Source organism: Ranitomeya imitator, chromosome 4, assembly GCF_032444005.1.
Source record: "Ranitomeya imitator isolate aRanImi1 chromosome 4, aRanImi1.pri, whole genome shotgun sequence".
NCBI lineage: Eukaryota > Metazoa > Chordata > Amphibia > Anura > Dendrobatidae > Ranitomeya > Ranitomeya imitator.
In genome coordinates this window covers 218,031,635-218,050,636 of record NC_091285.1, presented here as the reverse complement: position 1 = coordinate 218,050,636, position 19,002 = coordinate 218,031,635, and the positions used below count along the sequence as shown (strand labels likewise).

At 39.0% G+C, this 19,002-nt stretch overlaps 1 protein-coding gene across 5 annotated transcripts in view; it reads right to left on the bottom strand.

Annotated features, from left to right (window-relative positions):
* ATP2B1 (ATPase plasma membrane Ca2+ transporting 1) overlaps positions 1 to 19,002 on the bottom strand; it is a 207,982-nt gene that overhangs the window by 40,656 nt on the left and 148,324 nt on the right. For all 5 annotated transcript variants that reach the window (XM_069764375.1, XM_069764378.1, XM_069764373.1 and 2 more), the window contains exons 7-9: positions 7,748 to 7,786; positions 7,494 to 7,649; positions 322 to 536 (exon numbers count right to left, since the gene is read on the bottom strand). In XM_069764375.1, coding sequence (XP_069620476.1) covers positions 322 to 536; positions 7,494 to 7,649; positions 7,748 to 7,786 — 410 coding nt within the window. The remainder of the gene's footprint in view (positions 1 to 321; positions 537 to 7,493; positions 7,650 to 7,747; positions 7,787 to 19,002) is intronic.

Here is a 19,002-nt window from a genome sequence, read left to right as displayed (position 1 = left end):
AACATCATGTAAGTAGTAAATGTCCATTATAATTCATATAATGAATAGGATATTCAATGGTGGGAAAACGCCTTTAACTATGTCTCACAACATACAGAGAAAACAAGATAGAAAGAGGTAGGACAGAAAAAACAGACAAAGTTAGAGAGCAAAAAAAAAAAAGAGAAAAGTCAGAAAGAACCAGAAAAAAAAAAGATCTCACATAAAGAAACAGCTGCCAATATTCCAAATATAGGTTATATTTGGAATCCCAGAGTATAAAACCATGCAATGCTAGGACCAACGCCGACAACTAGTTGGTTAGATGAAGAAAACTCTTACCTTAACAGAGTAAGCCAAAGAAATGGTTACTGCAAGTGGAAGACCTTCTGGTACAGCTACTACCAAAACTGTTACTCCAATGATGAAAAACTTTACAAAATACTGGACATAAATTGGTGTACACTCAGCCAACCAGGGGCGATTCTGAACCCAGAAATTGTTGATCACAAAGTATAAAACAAGTATTATGACGGTTATTGCAGACATCACCAAGCCTTGAAAGAGTAGACAACAAGATTAAGTATGCAGTACTCGATTTAAGAGATCACACATGAGACAGAACAGCAATATGCACATTCTCTGCACAAAACTAAAAACAGTTTATATTTCGGCCTTTTTCTATAATAAAATGTATACAGAAAGCACACTGTGTGAGCAAGGACCCAACACACCCCTAACAAAGTTAGGGTGAAACGCACGTTGGGGCGCCAGGACCACGTCACATCAGCCTTTTACTAGAACAATGTACGGTAAGTGCTTCGAGTATATACCTTCTTTTAATCATTTGTTCCTCCACTGGTGTGCAATTTATAGGTTCTAACAAGCTTATGCTATATATATATATATATATAATAGGAAAAAAGGGAACAGCACAACCCTTGTACTTATCTTCGGGTGCAAGGCCCCAGGCAACCAGTCCAACGATTGCACCAAATTCACATAGAAAAAAAGAGGCAGCACTCCATCATAAAGTGAAAAAAAGTGGAAGGTTTTAATCAACCCACACAGCCGGGCGACGTTTCAGCTCCATCTGAGCCTTTTTCAAGCAGTGAGTAACCATACCTAACATCCATTTATACGTGTCTCAACACATTACTAATTAGTCCAATTATAATTTACATTCAATTTGTGCTCATGTATTAAAAATATATTTCATCCTTTGCTCATATTATCATCCTGTGTTCATGTTCCTGAAAGTGGCTTGTGCTTCTGTGCAGATAAAAACTCATTCCTCTTCCATGAACCTTAGATTCACCTCATATTCTACCCATGATTATTGAAATAATAATAAGTACCCCAATATCCGTTTTACATATCCGTTATACATACAATACTGTCCACTTACCCCTGTTGCACATGTGGACTAATGGAGGAAAATTTGTTTGTAAGTCGGCGTTCCTTGCTGCTTACTGCGCATGTCTCTGACGCATCACTAAGCAGAATCGCTATTCTGACCAATCAGACGCTCTGTGTGGCATTTTTTTCTCGGCGCATGCGCAGTAACGCTATAAATCGCTATATTGGTTGAGGAATATTATGCTCAAGCGTCCTGAATTACTAACACCTGCGCAGTAGCGCTGAAGTGTAGAACATAGTTATTTTTGAAGCGCTATAAACCTGCCCTAATAATTGCGTACTGAGTTGCCAGCATTTGTGCAATAGCGCTGAAGATTATAACGAGATCCTTGTGGATCCATTTCTACGGTGCTGCATACATAATAGGACTCCATACAACCAACACTGCATTGTTATATCATATTTCACTGTGTCAGTCTGCAAATCTGCATACACTCATCTACCCAGACATAGCAAGTATACTATTGAGTCAATAGTCCAGCAGCTATAGATGCATTTGAGAAGGTGGTTACAATGGAGGTGGAGGAATTAAGGAGCAAAAATGAGGGTACATATAGACACCCGAACATCTTCAAGGAAGAGTTTCTGGCTTTGCAGGAGCTTGTCCATGACGGCGACATCATCATCAAACCCGCTGATAAAGGGGGTGCTGTCGTCGTCATGGACAGGTCCATGTATTTGACAGAAGTGAGCAGACAATTGGCGGATACGGAAGTTTATCAAAAAATGGATGGAGATCCAAAATGTAAAATCAGTAAAGAAATTGAGAGTTGTCTGAAAGAAGCATTACACATATTTGTCATAGATCAGGAACTGTATGAATATTTATGGGTGGAAATTCCTAAAACACCGATGCTATATGTAATCCCTAAAATACATAAAAGGCTTGATAATCCACCAGGGCGCCCCATAATTTCAGGGGTAGGCTCAATATTCAATAAAATGGGTATATTTTTGGATAGGATTTTTAACCCCATTGTAAAGCGAGGTAAGTCGCATATAAGAGACACTACAGATTTTTTGAGAAAACTAGAGGAGATAGAATTGGATGGAGAGATGATTTTGGCGTCATTCGACGTAGTCTCTCTATACACGTCTATCGATCATGGTCGTGGGCTCAGTGCAATAAAGAAAAAATTAGAACTAGCTGGATATACAGAGGAGGGTAATAGGTTTTTGCTCAAGCTACTGGAAATAATTTTGACAAGAAATTATTTTCTATTCGGTGATACATTTTATACACAAAAAAGAGGTACAGCAATGGGGGCCAATATGGCCCCTGCATATGCAAATTTAGTTATGGAAACTTTGGAGGAAGACTTCGTCTATGTGTCCCACCACTTCCAATATGTAAAGGTGTGGTGGAGATACAAAGACGATGTCTTCCTCCTATGGACAGGTACGGAGGTTATGTTGAATGAGTTTCACCATTACCTTAACACCATAGATGAAACCATAAAGTTTACGCTAGTGTCCTCTACTAAGGAAATGCAATTTTTGGATGTATTGGTGGTACAAAAAAAATAATGAATTGATCACTAAACTCTATGTCAAAAATACAGATAGAAATAATCTGTTAGTATACGATAGTCAACATCCACGTAAAATCATTGAGTCAATACCACTAAGTCAGTTACTGAGAGTAAGACGAATTGTAAAAAAGGAGGAAGATGTAGATGAAGCATTGGAGACATTGATAACAAAATTTATTGAAAGAGGATATCCCAGAAAGCTCTTAAATTCTGTCAAAGAGAAAGTAAAAAAGAAAGATAGGAAGATATTGATAACCAAAGACGTACGTAGTAAAAAACGGATCAATAGAGTTCCCTTTGTCAGTACTTATGTAGAGGAAAGTAGAGAGATAAGCAGGATCATCTCTAAACACTGGGGTATGCTAGGCAGATGTCATCCCGAAGTAAAAGAATTCTCAATGCCACCATTATATTCTTATAAAAGGAGTAGGAATTTAGGGGATTACCTAGTAAAATCGGACATTGGATCATTGTCAAGAAACCAACAGTTGACATTGACTGGTAGAAAAAAGAGGGGTTGTTTTCCGTGCCTGTCTTGTGTCAACTGCACACATGTGATAAGAGGCCCTACGTTTGAGCACCCAACAACAGGCAAGGTTTACCAAATCAAGGAATACCTGACATGTGACACAGACCACGTAATATACCTCCTAAGTTGTCCATGCAACCTTTGGTATATTGGGGAAACAATATGTCCATTCAAGGTTCGGATGAATCAGCATAGATACACCATCAGAAAGAGGAGGATGGATCTTCCAGTTCCTAAACACTTTGTAGAATTTAATCATCAGGAAAAAGATCTAACATGTAGAATAATTGATGTAGTTCCAGTCCAAAGGAAAGGAGGTAATAGAGAGCAGATTTTAAAAAAGAAGGAACTCAAATGGATTTATGAGTTAAAAACACTCAAACCGAAAGGACTGAATGTAGACTTTAATATTCATACGGTGTTATAAGAAGGTATGCAATAACCTTGTTTCTCTTGGTAGAATTGGAACTCAGAAAAAACTTTTTTAGAAAAATGATATTTTATATCTGTAATTTTATTTCTATCTTTCATTCCTTAGATACCAATTCCGGAAAGAAAATCTCCCCCTGTGGATATGTGGAACTATGTAGGATTCAAATTATATATAAATATGAGATTATTAATTATTAATTTCCGTATTGTTGAAATTTATGTATGCACCTATCTGCCTGGCTTTTTATATTTGGTGGATCACTCATTTGGGTCTAAATAAATATATTATGGCACAAAATTATGGAGTACAGTGTCTTGATATGAGTGAGGGCATCCTGTGGTTGTCATGCTGTGGCTGGCATCCTGTGGTTGTCATGTTTGCAATACTCTGGTCCGGAGGGACTATAGAGGGGCAAGTTGCTATTGATCTATAGCAGTGTTCCCCAAGTTCAGTCCTCAAGAGCCACCAACAGGTCATGTTTTCAGGATTTCCTTAGTATTGCAAAGGTGATAATTGCATCACCTGGACAGGCAAGCATTCAATCACCTGTGCAATACTAAGGAAATCCTGAAAACATGACCTGTTGGTGGCTCTTGAGGACCGGAGTTGGGGAACACTGATCTATAGGGACCACTGAAGAAGGGAACCCACTCGTGGAATTAGGACACATGTATGCACCTTTTTGGCCTTATTCTAGGGTATATATAACTGATCTTTAATAAATATAGTGGAATTGGGATAATGGTAGCGGTATCATATGGATGTCATGGCTGCAACACTTTGGTCCGGAGGGACAACTGAGGGGCAGAGTGGCTCCATTGACTAATGGGGGCTGTCTTTAATAAGCAGCCATCCATATAGCCAGGATATCAGAGGCATACCTAATAATCCCAGCAGTTCCACTGAATAATAAAAAATTAATAAAAAAATAAAAAAGAAGAAAAAGAGATAAAAGATAAAGAGATCAGTGTAATATATGCCGGTTTATTTTTCTTTTCTTATTTTTTTATTATTTAGTACATTTGTGACCCAATAAGGTGATCCACTGAGTATTGACTCAATAGTATACTTGCTATGTCTGGGTAGATGAGTGTATGCAGATTTGCAGACTGACACAGTGAAATATGATATAACAATGCAGTGTTGGTTGTATGGAGTCCTATTATGTATGCAGCACCGTAGAAATGGATCCACAAGGATCTCGTTATAATCTTCAGCGCTATTGCACAAATGCTGGCAACTCAGTACGCAATTATTAGGGCAGGTTTATAGCGCTTCAAAAATAACTATGTTATACACTTCAGCGCTACTGCGCAGGAGTTAGTAATTCAGGACGCTTGAGCATAATATTCCTCAACCAATATGGCGATTTATAGCGTTACTGCGCATGCGCCGAGAAAAAAATGCCACACAGAGCGTCTGATTGGTCAGAATAGCGATTCTGCTTAGTGTTGCGTCAGAGACATGCGCAGTAAGCGGCAAGGAACGCCGACTTACAAACAAATTTTCCTCCATTAGTCCACATGTGCAACAGGGGTAAGTGGACAGTATTGTATGTATAACGGATATGTAAAACGGATATTGGGGTACTTATTATTATTTCAATAATCATGGGTAGAATATGAGGTGAATCTAAGGTTCATGGAAGAGGAATGAGTTTTTATCTGCACAGAAGCACAAGCCACTTTCAGGAACATGAACACAGGATGATAATATGAGCAAAGGATGAAATATATTTTTAATACATGAGCACAAATTGAATGTAAATTATAATTGGACTAATTAGTAATGTGTTGAGACACGTATAAATGGATGTTAGGTATGGTTACTCACTGCTTGAAAAAGGCTCAGATGGAGCTGAAACGTCGCCCGGCTGTGTGGGTTGATTAAAACCTTCCACTTTTTTTCACTTTATGATGGAGTGCTGCCTCTTTTTTTCTATATATATATATATATATATATATATATATATATATATATATATATATATATATATATATATATATATATATATATACACATACATACACACACATCTAATTTAACATCAATCACCGTATGTATACATTAAACAGACATTATGTTGTATATTTATTATGTACATGTGGTCCTTCATTGGGTTATGCTGTTTATTTAGATTCTACTTTATAGTTTATTTTTAATTATTATAATAAATATTACGTTTTTGTGACTTTGTACACCAGTGGTTCTTTTGTTGGTATTCATTGTAATAGGTGGGTCTCTGGTGACAATATCATGACATCTGTCACCCGTTGGGATGCTTTTAAAAACCATTATGGGCATACAGGTAATAGAATGGGTAAAATAGTCTTACTTGTATGCCTCACAGCTGCGGTCTAGTTTATGTTTTAATCTTTTATGTTAATGATTTCTTCCAGGCTCTGGGGCATGTGGTGCTGGGAAGAAATCTCTGTCTCCTGTCTTCATTAACATACCACCCCCTCACATGTACGTCACACTGCCCTGTGACATGCAACTGTGGTGCCGTAATCCTGCGCCCAGCACTAGCGCTATAGTCCGAACCTTATCTGCCCTTCTATGGGCAGTGTCTGCATCCTTCTTCTGCGCAGGCGAGTCACTGCACAGGAGGAAATGAAATAAAAAGGAAGCCATGCATGAGTGCTGATATAACCACTGTACTTTATGGGAGAAGGTACAATGGATAAAGCTGAATCCGTGGTCTTTTCCTTTCTGGATTGTGAATAGAAAGTAATAAGACCTCTATTCTCCTGATAGGCAGGAGTCCTACAAATGGCTTAGCACCCATTAGATATGTATGTTGTGATATTTATGTTTCACTTTGGAGCATGGACTGGTTGAATCCGACAAATGTTGCCCTTGGAACATAACAGGTTAGTCACAGAAAGTACCCAGACTGTACACGGATGGCCTCCCTGTGCAGTCTGATTTTCCCTGACCCACTGACTTGTATGGGTGATTTTGATTCTTGACCCCAATCAAAACCAAACATGTCGCAGTGATGTTTTTTTAAAGACCATTATTTCTGTAAATAAACAGACGTCAACAGCCCCATAGACTATAATGGCTATGCTTTAGATCCTTCAACATCATAGCTATAACACCAGCATGGACATCTGAAGGAGCCCCTAGTACATGGTTGATCACTGGCACTGACATTTAAGTGCTGTTGTCAGAGATTGACAACAGCACCAAAGTGGTTAAACTACAGCAATGGAAGAAAGATTCAGTCACTGTGGTTACAGGCAGATTTGGGGCAAGTATAATGTAACACCAGCGGTCTCTGGCTGGTATGAAGCAGGCTCATCTCGGAGACGGCTCCATGCATCGACAAGGTATTTATGAGCAGACCCACCATACAAATCAGGAAAGGGTCCTCCATAACAGCAAGGATCAGTACAGAGGCATTGGATGTGAATATACCAGACCTTGTGTTTGCCCAGTAGAAGGCACTCCCCTCTTCCCACTGACGCATGCCCAAGCCAGGTGTGTGTGTATGATGAGGGAGAGAACAAGTCTGGTGCAGCATTAAAGGATACTACTATCCATAGGAGAAAATTACTTATCACCAGGGACAGGAAACAAGGAAAGTAAGAAATACCTGCTTTGCCAATCTGTACAGCCAACTTAGTAAGTTTTCCTTGCAAAACAGATTTCTCTTTCTTTGGCAAATTTGATTTCTTTTTGTCTTCTCCATCACCACCGTCTTCACTCTTAAGGGGCTGCATTTCCATAGCTGCACCATCTTGAGCCTTTGCTAAAAAAAATACAATTTTAACCATTATAAAATGAGTAAGACATGAGAACATATTTGAACATACTACACTAAGAAAGGAATTAATAAAAAAAAAATACCTTTGTTACGATTTTCAACAGTGCCATCTTGTTTTTTACCTGTAAAATATAGATAATCTATATTAAAACACTTTCATAGTATGCAACAGATCATCATCTACAGAGGCAAAAAACACAGACTGCTGACCATCAAACATGCATGTTGTTTAGGTAAGGCATCAGAAATGTAGCTCTGGGGCTGCGGTAATATATACCGCCACTGCCACAAGCACCGACAATCCATCACAGCTTGGCCAGGGTGCTTATATGCCAGGACTGGGCAACAATTTTTGCAGAAGGTAAAGTAACCTTTTCTACCGCTCTCATATTGAGAATATATATATGTGCCCATAATGTCAGCTCTGATGTGAGCCCATCACTGTTTTCTTGCTTTGTACAAGGTTCATTGTATGTAGTTCTGTGCACAAGCCTAAAGCCCCTTCCATTCACTTCTGCTGTTGACCGAACGATTGTCTGACTGATCATTTTATGTCGACATCTACTTTAACTGACGACCTCATACAGAAGAGCGCTCACTCCGCCATGCACTCCTCTATTCTTTATGAGAGAACTGCAGACAGACATCTATGGAGAAGTTTTACCTCCTCTAATAAAGAATAAAAAAAAAGGGACCAGTTGTCCGAAATTGGACATGCCCCATCTTTATCTGCCCTGACAATGATGTGTTAGAGGCCCCCTTACACACTAGAATATGGATGTAAGCAGATTTGGCAATACTAGTCTGTGAATGAGGCCTTAAAGGGGTTGTCCCACACACATAGTTCATTTTAATCAATAGATCTTAGAACAAAAATATGTTCCACAATAAATGCCTTCACCTGGCTTATCCATGGTGGGGTTTTTTTTTTTTTCTATACGATGTTGTGCATACATATGTGATTCTTCAGAATTTTTTTTAGTCTTTGCCTGATGAAGAGACGTATGTAGTCTCGAAAGCTTGCAATTTGTTACCATCTTTTCAGTTAGCCATTAAAAGGTATCAACCACTGAGGACTCTCAATTCTAAATATTTTTCACCCAACCACTAACCATGAGTGGAGAAAAAGTTTTGGTGTTATCATTCATATTCTCTGAAAAAAGGCCAAGAAAGCAAAAATTCTGCCGGGTACGTAAACTTTTGAGCACAACTGAATATCAGGTTTTTGTGCCTCACATTTTAGCCAGATGAAATAGTACAACAGATTATAGGATCTGGTAGAATACAATGCCAAGGTCAAGAGTTTTCCATTTTCTTATTTAAAATTTTCCCTTGTATAGTGGAGCACAGGCAAATGTAAAAGAAAAACTAAATACCGTGAATAAAAATTATTATTGCATTGTGTAGGCCTTTTGTACACCTGTATTATTTGATGTGACATTTCTGGGTTGTCTGCAAATCTGATTCCATCTTACCTCTGATATACCGCAGGACAATTCCCATGATCCCTCTGACTGAGGTGGGTCTAATCACATTGCATGTGCATTACATTTCCATCAATAGTCCAGTGGCATAATGAGCAAAACTACAGAGTGAGGTTATATAAGGTTACACCACACTAGGAAAGCAGGAATATTCCCCTGTGAAGCCACGATATAGCCAGCCTTCCCAGCATCTGACATGGCAGCTATTATTAGACGCAGCCCACCACGTGTATGACAGCCGGCTCCTGGAGCAGCATGCATCCCCCTACAGGAGGGGAAACCCTGCTGGGGATTCCACCTACAGCCATCCAATGCCCCTGCTCAATGGCACAATCAGGTCATGAGAGAAGGCCATTTACAGAGAGCAGACAGCGGTAATGGCTGGAGGACTGAATACATACAGATCAGCGGCATTCCCAGCATTCAGTGCACGCTGGCGACATCATTGATGCAGGATTGTGTAACAGAAACACTTTAGTCTGAGAACACGAACTCCAGAATCCACTGCCAAGCAAGCATCTGTCATCTGATGCTCTCGATTTTAAGGCACTTGTCACCATGGCAACATTGCACTGCCAAAAGGACACTCTCTATGCCTTAGATGCTGCCCACAGGAGAGCATTTCAGGGGAAAAGGCTCCAATTCAGAGGAGACGCTACAGTGGAGCTGGAAGACCGGTATTTGCCAACAACCTCTCGGGAACACAACCAACAGCTACTCCATGACAGCCACGGGTCATCTCACAACACTGGAGCACTACCAGCACCTGCACTGTGAGATTGGAACTGCTTAACCCCTTAGTGACCGGGCCAATTTAAAAAAAAAAATATCTGACCACTTTATGTGGTAATAAAACCGGAATGCTTCAAATGCAGCCTATTGATTTTGAGATTGTTTTTTCGTGACAATGGTAGATTTAGATTGATATTTTGTGCATTTATAAAAATATGAGAAACTTTTTAAAATTTTTGTAAAATGTTCAATTTTCAATGATCCCTTTAATCCACATTCACATCACACTAAAACATTAACATTTCCCTCGTGTCTGCTTTACAGAAGCACCATTTGTAAAATGATTTTATGTTTTGTTTTTTCATTTTGGGAGGTTTAAAAATGTAGCAGGCAGTAATTTTTCATTTTTTCAAGATTTACAAAACTTTTTTTTTTTTTTAAGGGACCTATTAAGTTAGGTTTGAAGTGACTTTGGTGGTTTTATGCAGGGTGGATTTGATTTAAATCTAACTGATTTAAATCACAATTTAAATCACTAGTCAGTAAGGCTTGATTTAAATCAGTGATTTAAATCAAAGTTTCTACCTAAACTAGTTCTTGCTACTTTAACATGCAAGTAGATGAAGATTTTTATAATCACTTTTTATATTAATTTTTTCTCCCCAGTTTAATGGGTTAATCATTCATATTTGGACACCACTGTTCTGTTGTACTTAGTAAGGAGAAAAATAATCCTGACCTTAACAATTTAAATAGATTTATTCAACTGAAACAATAACAACATTACAGCATAAGTTATTTGCTTAAACAAACATCCATGTTTGTTAACTAATTTGGCTAAACAAAATATATATATATATTATAAGAAACTTAGACTGTCAGCCCAGCCGACACATGAAAAACTTAAATACTACTGTCCCTGCTGTCTTCTGTAGCTCACTTGTCGTCATCTTCATCATCATCTTCCTTCTTTGTTCCTATTCATAATCTGGAAAAGAAAAACAAGCTTTCCTGCTTTATTGGGTCCCAACCGATTTCTCAATTTAGAATGAATGAGTCCAAAGCAAGAGAATATTCTTTCAACGCCTGCAAAAGAAGCTACTGCTGTTAAAAGTGAAATCATTACTTGAACAGTCTCTAAATCCAGGCGCTTAAGTGACTTCCAACAGTTTACTGGTGTGACCTTCCTTAAAATATCTTCAGCAAACATATATTTCTTGAATGGTTCCCCCTTAGCTCTGAAGTTTATTATAGTTGGCATTAAAGATGGATGATTGCTGGATACCCATGTCATAGCCAACTCCTCTTCCTCAGCACTTAGGTTTTGACCCTGATATTGGATATTGACAATATTTGCCAAAAAATGAGCTGGAGTCAGTGCTTGTCCCATTCGTTTGTTACTGCTTGTCATTTAATTCTGTCCATGTGTAGTTCTGTTTTTAAGTGTTCACTCAGTTCCTTCCAAATTTCAACAGCATCCGCAATAAAACAGCTATTTTTCTGTATTTTGTTTAAAGCTTGAGAGATGGGTTTCAGGAAGCTCAGCATATGTTCAACATTTCTCTTAAGCCCAATGTTGAGGATTTTGGCCGTAACAGTGCCATCTATTTTATCTCGATTTTCTTCACAAAGTGTCATCAGAATAGGCCAGTTTTTGATATACTGCTCAAAACAGTCCACCACAGAGTTCCATCTAACATCTTGTGGGAGCGTTAGCTTGGTTCCACCCATCCTTTTCAGAGCTGCTGCAGCAAAATCATTATTACGGAAGTACTTAGCAATTTCAACAACATTAGCCTTTATTTCTGGAACACTTAAGTCTTTGGCTAAGAGGTGCAGCAAATGAGCACTGCAACCATATGTTATTAGCAGCTTTGTATTCCCTCCCTGCTCTTCTAAATCTCTTCTCATCTTGGATACGTTTGCAGCATTGTCAGTGACCAAACTGCGTACTAGACATTTGAATTTTTGTTCACATGTCGTTATAGCTTTTACTGCCACTTCTTGTAAGTATTCTGCTGTGTGTGCATTTCCTGACGTATCAGTTGTTTGTGCAAGGAAGACTTTACCTTCTTCTGTTATACAAGCACATACAATAGGATCATTGTGGACATTACTCCACCCATCAATACTTAGGTTAACAATTTTACCCTCCAGAGCTGTTGCACATTGCTCCATTTCTCTGTCATACACTTGATCCAGCAGTTTCCCTGCAACATCAGCTCTGCTGGGTGGACTGTATCCTGGTCTCAGTGACTGAACCATATTAATGAAGTGTGGGTTCTCAGTCAGACGGAAAGAAGAGTTTGTTGCATAAATAAACTGGGCAATTTTTTCATCAATCAACTCTTTTTCTAATCTGCTAGTTCTTATCACAAACCTATCTATGGTGGTTCCAGGAGGTAAAGGTTTTTTCTTCCTTTTGGGTGATGGTGATATGTGGCTGTGGGTGTCTGATGATGATGCTGCTAATGAAGCACTATCCTGGATGGATAACTCTGAAACTGTAGAACAGGATGATGGTGATCTAGGAGGTGGATAGTTTCCAGAATCCATGAATTCCCCTAAACAAAAAAAGTCAATGCTGTTATTTTATTGTTTATACAATTTCTGCTTATTGTACACAACACATCACTGCCCCTGCCCCAAAAGGAATATTTGTTTTTCTTCATAACTGTACCAAATGACAGTAACATGCAGTAATAATAAGAAATATAATTTTTCTCACACATGACAGTTCAGTCTTTAGAAATAGGATTCAATAAAAATGTTTACCAACCTGAAGATCCTGCCTGTTCAGAAGTATTTCTTTGGTCATCTTCATCACTGCACTTCTCATGATGTTGCCTCATTCGCGCCACCAGGCCTTGCATCTCTTTGTTGCATCGTTTGCATTTTGCACGCATGCCTGCCTTACCGATAGGCGAAGGAGCTTCATTAAAATATTCCCAAACTGGGTCTCTTTTACGGCCTGCTGCCATTATAAGGAAAGAATGTAATAAACCTCAGATCGTACACACAAACAGATCCAGACTTGTCTGTCTGTGGCTATGCTGCAGTATTGTGCTCAAAGTTTCACTTTCATTTTCTTGTCTGCTTGCCCTTCCTCCTCCTCACACTTAGATTCACATTCTTCTTGTGTTGTGCAGATCTATTCCAGTCCAAACAATCAGAAACATATTTTCTAACTTCTTGGACTTGGCACTGAAGGGGTTGATTCTGTATTCATAGGTTTGTAGAACAATAGGATTAAGGTCTTTTTCTCAACTCTGTTCATGTTGTAACATTTTTGCCGTGAAGAAGAGGCTGGGACCTCTGCGGAGTCCAATTCAGTTTTGAGAACTGCGTAAGTAAAGCGAGCGTCTGTGATAATATAGGAGAGAAACTGCCCACTAATCCTACAGAAACCTCTGGAAGTGAATGTTACACATATACAGCCTTTATTCTACTGAGTTAAACAACTCAGCTTTATCTCATGATGGAAGAACCTTTGGATGGTAAAATATTTTCCTCAAAAAGCAGTTTATTGAAAAAAATCCGATTTAAATCAAAAAAATCCGATTTAAATAAAAAAAAAAATCCGATTTTTTTGATTTAAGAAAAAAAAAATCCGATTTTTTTGATTTAAAAAAAAAAAACAAAAACATTGATTTTTATCCACCCTGGTTTTATGTATTGGAGCCCACAAGTGATACCATTTTAAAAACAGCACCACTCAACATATTAAAAATTGCTTTTTGGTATGCTATGAACCCTTCAGGTGCTTTCCAGGAGTTAATGCAAAATGGCATAACAAGAATTAAGAAATTATTTTTCCCAGCTAAATGTTGATAATGTCTGAACAGATCACTGTGGCCAGCAGACTTTAAAGACGCTATTTGGCCATGAACTGCCCCCGCAAACACCAGGACCATATGATCAATACCTCAGGGTGCCAATGGGGTTAAAGAGGGAGCCCCAACACACTATTTACCATCTACATGCTGTAGTCACCATCAACAGCAGCGTTTAAGGGGTTAAACTACTATAATTGGTAACAACACTGGTGGTGGCTGATGCTGATGTTGTCAGCTATAGTGTACAGACGACAGATACAGGATTGTCACCGCTCGGCGGTGGAACACGGACAGGTGACTATAGCAAGTGTCGGGGGCCTGAGCAACCAGAGGTGAGTATGTGATTTTTTATTTTTTTTTATCGCAGCAACAGCATATGGGGCAAATGTCTATATGGAGCATCTTATAGGGCCATAATCAGCATTTGTGCAGCATTATATGGGGCAAATGTCTATATGGAGCATCTTATAGGGCCATAATCAGCATTTGTGCAGCATTATATGGGGCAAATGTCTATATGGAGCACCTTATGGGGCCATAATCAGCATTTGTGCAGCATTATATGGGGCAAATGTGTCTATGGAGCATCTTATGGGGCCATAATCAGCATTTGTGGAGCATTATATGGGGCAAATGTCTGTATGGAGCATCTTATGGGGCCATAATCAGCACTTGTGCAGCATTATATGGGCATATTTTAATATGGAGCATCTTATGGGGCCCATCATGAACTGTATGGAGCATTATATGGGGCTCCTGATTCAATATGGATATTCAAAAACACTTAACCCATTGATGTCTCAATTTTACTTTTATTGGTATCTATTTGTATTTTTGACATTTACCAGTAGCTGCTGCATTTTCCACCCTAGGCTTATACTCGAGTCATTAAGTTTTCCCAGTTTTTTGTGGCAAAATTAAGGGTCTCTGCTTATACTCGAGTCGGCTTATACTCGAGTATATACAGTAAGTACGGTAATACTTCATTTACTATTTTCAAACAGCACCAATATAGTAATAGCTAATAAAATTATTTTTTAACTCCACATTAAATTATAGACGATTATAGACGATAATCATCCAGGCACCCCACATTCTACAACGTTACAGCATAGTAAAGCAACTGAACGACATTGTGCCGATGCGGGAGACAGCTGTGTAACACAGCCAGACTCCCCTTTGAGGAGAAAGACTGTTTATTATGGTCTCTGTCTTATTGATTGCTGCATACACACACAGTGCTGAACCAACACGATATAGATATATATATATATATATATATATATATATATATATATACACATATACATATGCACAGTACAGAATTATTATTAAGGGAAAAAGAAATCCAAACCTACAGGGACCTGTGTGAAAGTGATTGTCCCTCCCCTGCATGAAAAACATAAATTAAGTGCGGTTTATCACATCTTTGGGAAGCCAGGTTCAAATTGCTTAGCCACACCTGTTCTCAATCAAGAAATCACTTAGTCTGGCAAAGTGATGTAGACCAAAAGATGCTCAAAAGCTAGCCATGCCGCGATCCAAAGAAGTTCTGGATCACATGAGAAACCAAGTAATTGAGATCTATCAGTCTGGAAAAGGTTATAAAGCCATTTCTCAAGCTTTGGGACTCCTGCGAACCACAGTGAGAACCATTACCCACAAGTGGCAAAAACATGGAACAGTGATTAACTGTGGCCAGTTGACCAAAATTAAATAACCCCAAGACCACATTGAAAACTCATCGAAAAGGTCACAAAAACGTCCCCACAACAACATCCAAAGAACTACAGGCCTTACTTGCCTCAGTCAAGGCCACTTTTCATGACTCCACCATAAGAAAGACTGAGCAAAATTAGTCTGCATGGCAGAGTTCCAAGACAAAAACCACTGCTGAGCAATTCAAATAAAGGCTCGTCTCAGTTTTGCCAGAAAACATCTTGATGATCTCCAAGACTTTTGAGAGAATACTCTGGACTGATGAGACAAAAGTTGAAATTTTTGGAAGGTGTATGTCCCATTACATCTGGCATAGAAGTAACAACATTTCAGAAAAGGAACATTATACCAAGAGTAAAATATGGTGGTGGTAGAGTGATGGTCTGGGGCTGTTTTGCAGGTCCAGGATGACTTACTGGTATTAAATGGAACCATGAATTCTGCGGTCTACCAAAAAATTCTGAAGGAGAATGTCTGGTCATCTGACCCTAACCTCAAGCTGAAGCACACTTGGGTTATGCAGCAGGACAATGATGCAAAACACACCAGCAAGTCCACCTCTGAATGGCTTAATAAAAATAAAATTAAGACTTTGGCGTCGTCAGGTCAAAGTCCTGACGTTAATCCGACTGATAAGCTGTGGTGTATGACCTTAAAACAACAATTCATGTTCAGAAACTCTCCAATGTGGCTGAATTACAACAATCCTGCAAAGATGAATGGACAAAATTTCCTCCTGAGCATACTAAAAGACTCATTGACAGTTATTGTAGGTTTAGGGGAAAATCACTTTCACACAGGGCCCTGTAGGCTTGGAGTTCCATTTTCCCTTAATAAAGACCTTCATTTAAAAACGGCATTTTGTGTTTACATGTGTTCGTCTAATTTAAATTTGATTGGTGATCTGAAATATTTAAGTGTGAAAAACCTGCAAAAGAATAGGAAATCAGGAAGGGGGCAAACATTTTTTCACACAATTGTATAGGAAGTGCTGACTGCACTGCATCCACCAAGCCCAGTAATTATGTGATGGTAGGGAAAGCCACTGATCAGGTGATGTAGAGGGAGCAGGAACTTCTGGACACCAGGAGCTCTGCAATGCAGCCAGGATTCTGAATTTCCATTGTGACTGTTGTATACCAACTCAGTTACATGGGAAATCAGTAAATAAATCAATCTTTTAATCCCTTAGTGACAGAGCCAAATTTTTGAAATCTGACCAGTGTCACTTTATGTGGTAATAACTGGTACGCTTCAACAAATGCCAGTGATATTGAAATTGTTTTTTTGTGACACATACTTTATGATAATGGTAAATTTAGGTCGATATGTTTTGTGTTTAACCCCTTCATGACCCAGCCTATTTTGACCTTAATGACCTGGCCGTTTTTTGCAATTCTGACCAGTGTCCCTTTATGAGGTAATAACTCAGGAACGCTTCAACGGATCCTAGCGGTTCTGAGATTGTTTTTTCGTGACATATTGGGCTTCATGTTAGTGGTAAATTTAGGTCAATAAATTCTGCGTTTATTTGTGATAAAAACGGAAATTTGGCGAAAATTTTGAAAATTTCGCAATTTTCACATTTTGAATTTTTATTCTGTTAAACCAGAGAGTTATGTGACACAAAATAGTTAATAAATAACATTTCCCACATGTCTACTTTACACCAGCACAATTTTGGAAACAAAATTTTTTTTTGCTAGGAAGTTATAAGAGTTAAAATTTGACCAGCGATTTCTCATTTTTACAACGAAATTTACAAAACCATTTTTTTTAGGGACCACCTCACATTTGAAGTCAGTTTGAGGGGTCTATATGGCTGAAAATACCCAAAAGTGACACCATTCTAAAAAATGCACCCCTCAAGGTGCACAAAACCACATTCAAGAAGTTTTTTAACCCTTCAGGTGCTTCACAGCAGCAGAAGCAACATGGAAGGAAAAAATGAACATTTAACTTTTTAGTCACAAAAATTATCTTTTAGCAACATTTTTTTTATTTTCCCAATGGTACAAGGAGAAACTGAACCACGAAAGTTGTTGTCCAATTTGTCCTGAGTACGCTGATACCTCATATGTGGTGGTAAACCACTGTTTGGGCGCACGGCAGGGCTTGGAAGGGAAGGAGCGCCATTTGACTTTTTGAATGAAAAATTGGCTCCACTCTTTAGCGGACACCATGTCACGTTTGGAGAGCCCCCGTGTGCCTAAAAGTTGGAGCTCCCCCACACGTGACCCCATTTTGGAAACTAGACGCCCCAAGGAACTTATCTAGATGCATAGTGAGAACTTTGAACCCCCGGGGGCTTCACAAATTGATCCGTAAAAATGAAAAAGTACTTTTTTTTCACAAAAAAATTCTTTTAGCCTCAATTTTTTTCATTTTCACATGGGTAACAGGATAAAATGGATCCTAAAATTTGTTGGGCAATTTCTCATGAGTACGCCGATACCTCACATGTGGGGGTAAACCACTGTTTGGGCACATGGTAAGGTTCGGAAGGGAAGGAGCGCCATTTGACTTTTTGAATGAAAAATTATCTCCATCGTTAGCGGACACCATGTCGTGTTTGGAGAGCCCCCGTGTGCCTAAACATTGGAGCTCCCCCACAAATGACCCCATTTTGGAAACTAGACCCCCCAAGGAACTTATCTAGATGCATATTGAGCACTTTAAACCCTCAGGTGCTTCACAAATTGATCTGTAAAAATGAAAAAGTACTTTTTTTTTCACAAAAAAATTCTTTTCGCCTCAGTTTTTCATTTTCACATGGGCAATAGGATAAAATGAATCCTAAAATTTGTTGGGCAATTTCTCCCGAGTACGCCGATACCTCATATGTGGGGGTAAACCACTGTTTGGGCACACGGCAGGGCTCGGAAGGGAAGGCGCGCCATTTGACTTTTTGAATGGAAAATTAGCTCCAATTGTTAGCGGACACCATGTCGCGTTTAGAGAGCCCCTGTGTGCCTATGCATTGGAGCTCCCCCACAAGTGACCCCATTTTGGAAACTAGACCCCCCAAGGAACTTATCTAGATGCATATTGAGCACTTTAAACCCCCAGGTGCTTCACAGAAGTTTATAATGCAGAGCCATGAAAATAAAAAATAATTTTTCTTTCCTCAAAAATGATTTTTAGCCTGGAATTTCCTATTTTGCCAAGGGTAATAGGAGAAATTGGACCGCAAATGTTGTTGTCCAGTTTGTCCTGAGTACGCTGATACCCCATATGTGGGGGTAAACCACTGTTTGGGCGCACGGCAGGGCTCGGAAGGGAAGGCACGCCAATTGGCTTTTTAAATGGAAAATTAGCTCCAATCATTAGCGGACACCATGTCACGTTTGGAGAGCCCCTGTGTGCCTAAACATTGGAGATCCCCCACATATGACCCCATTTTGGAAACTAGACCCCTAAAGGAACTAATCTAGATGTGTGGTGAGGACTTTGAACTTCCAAGTGCTTCACAGAAGTTTATAACGCAGAGCCATGAAAATAAAATAAAAATTTTATTTTCTCTAAAATGATTTTTTAGCCTGCAATTTATTATTTTCCCAAGGGTAA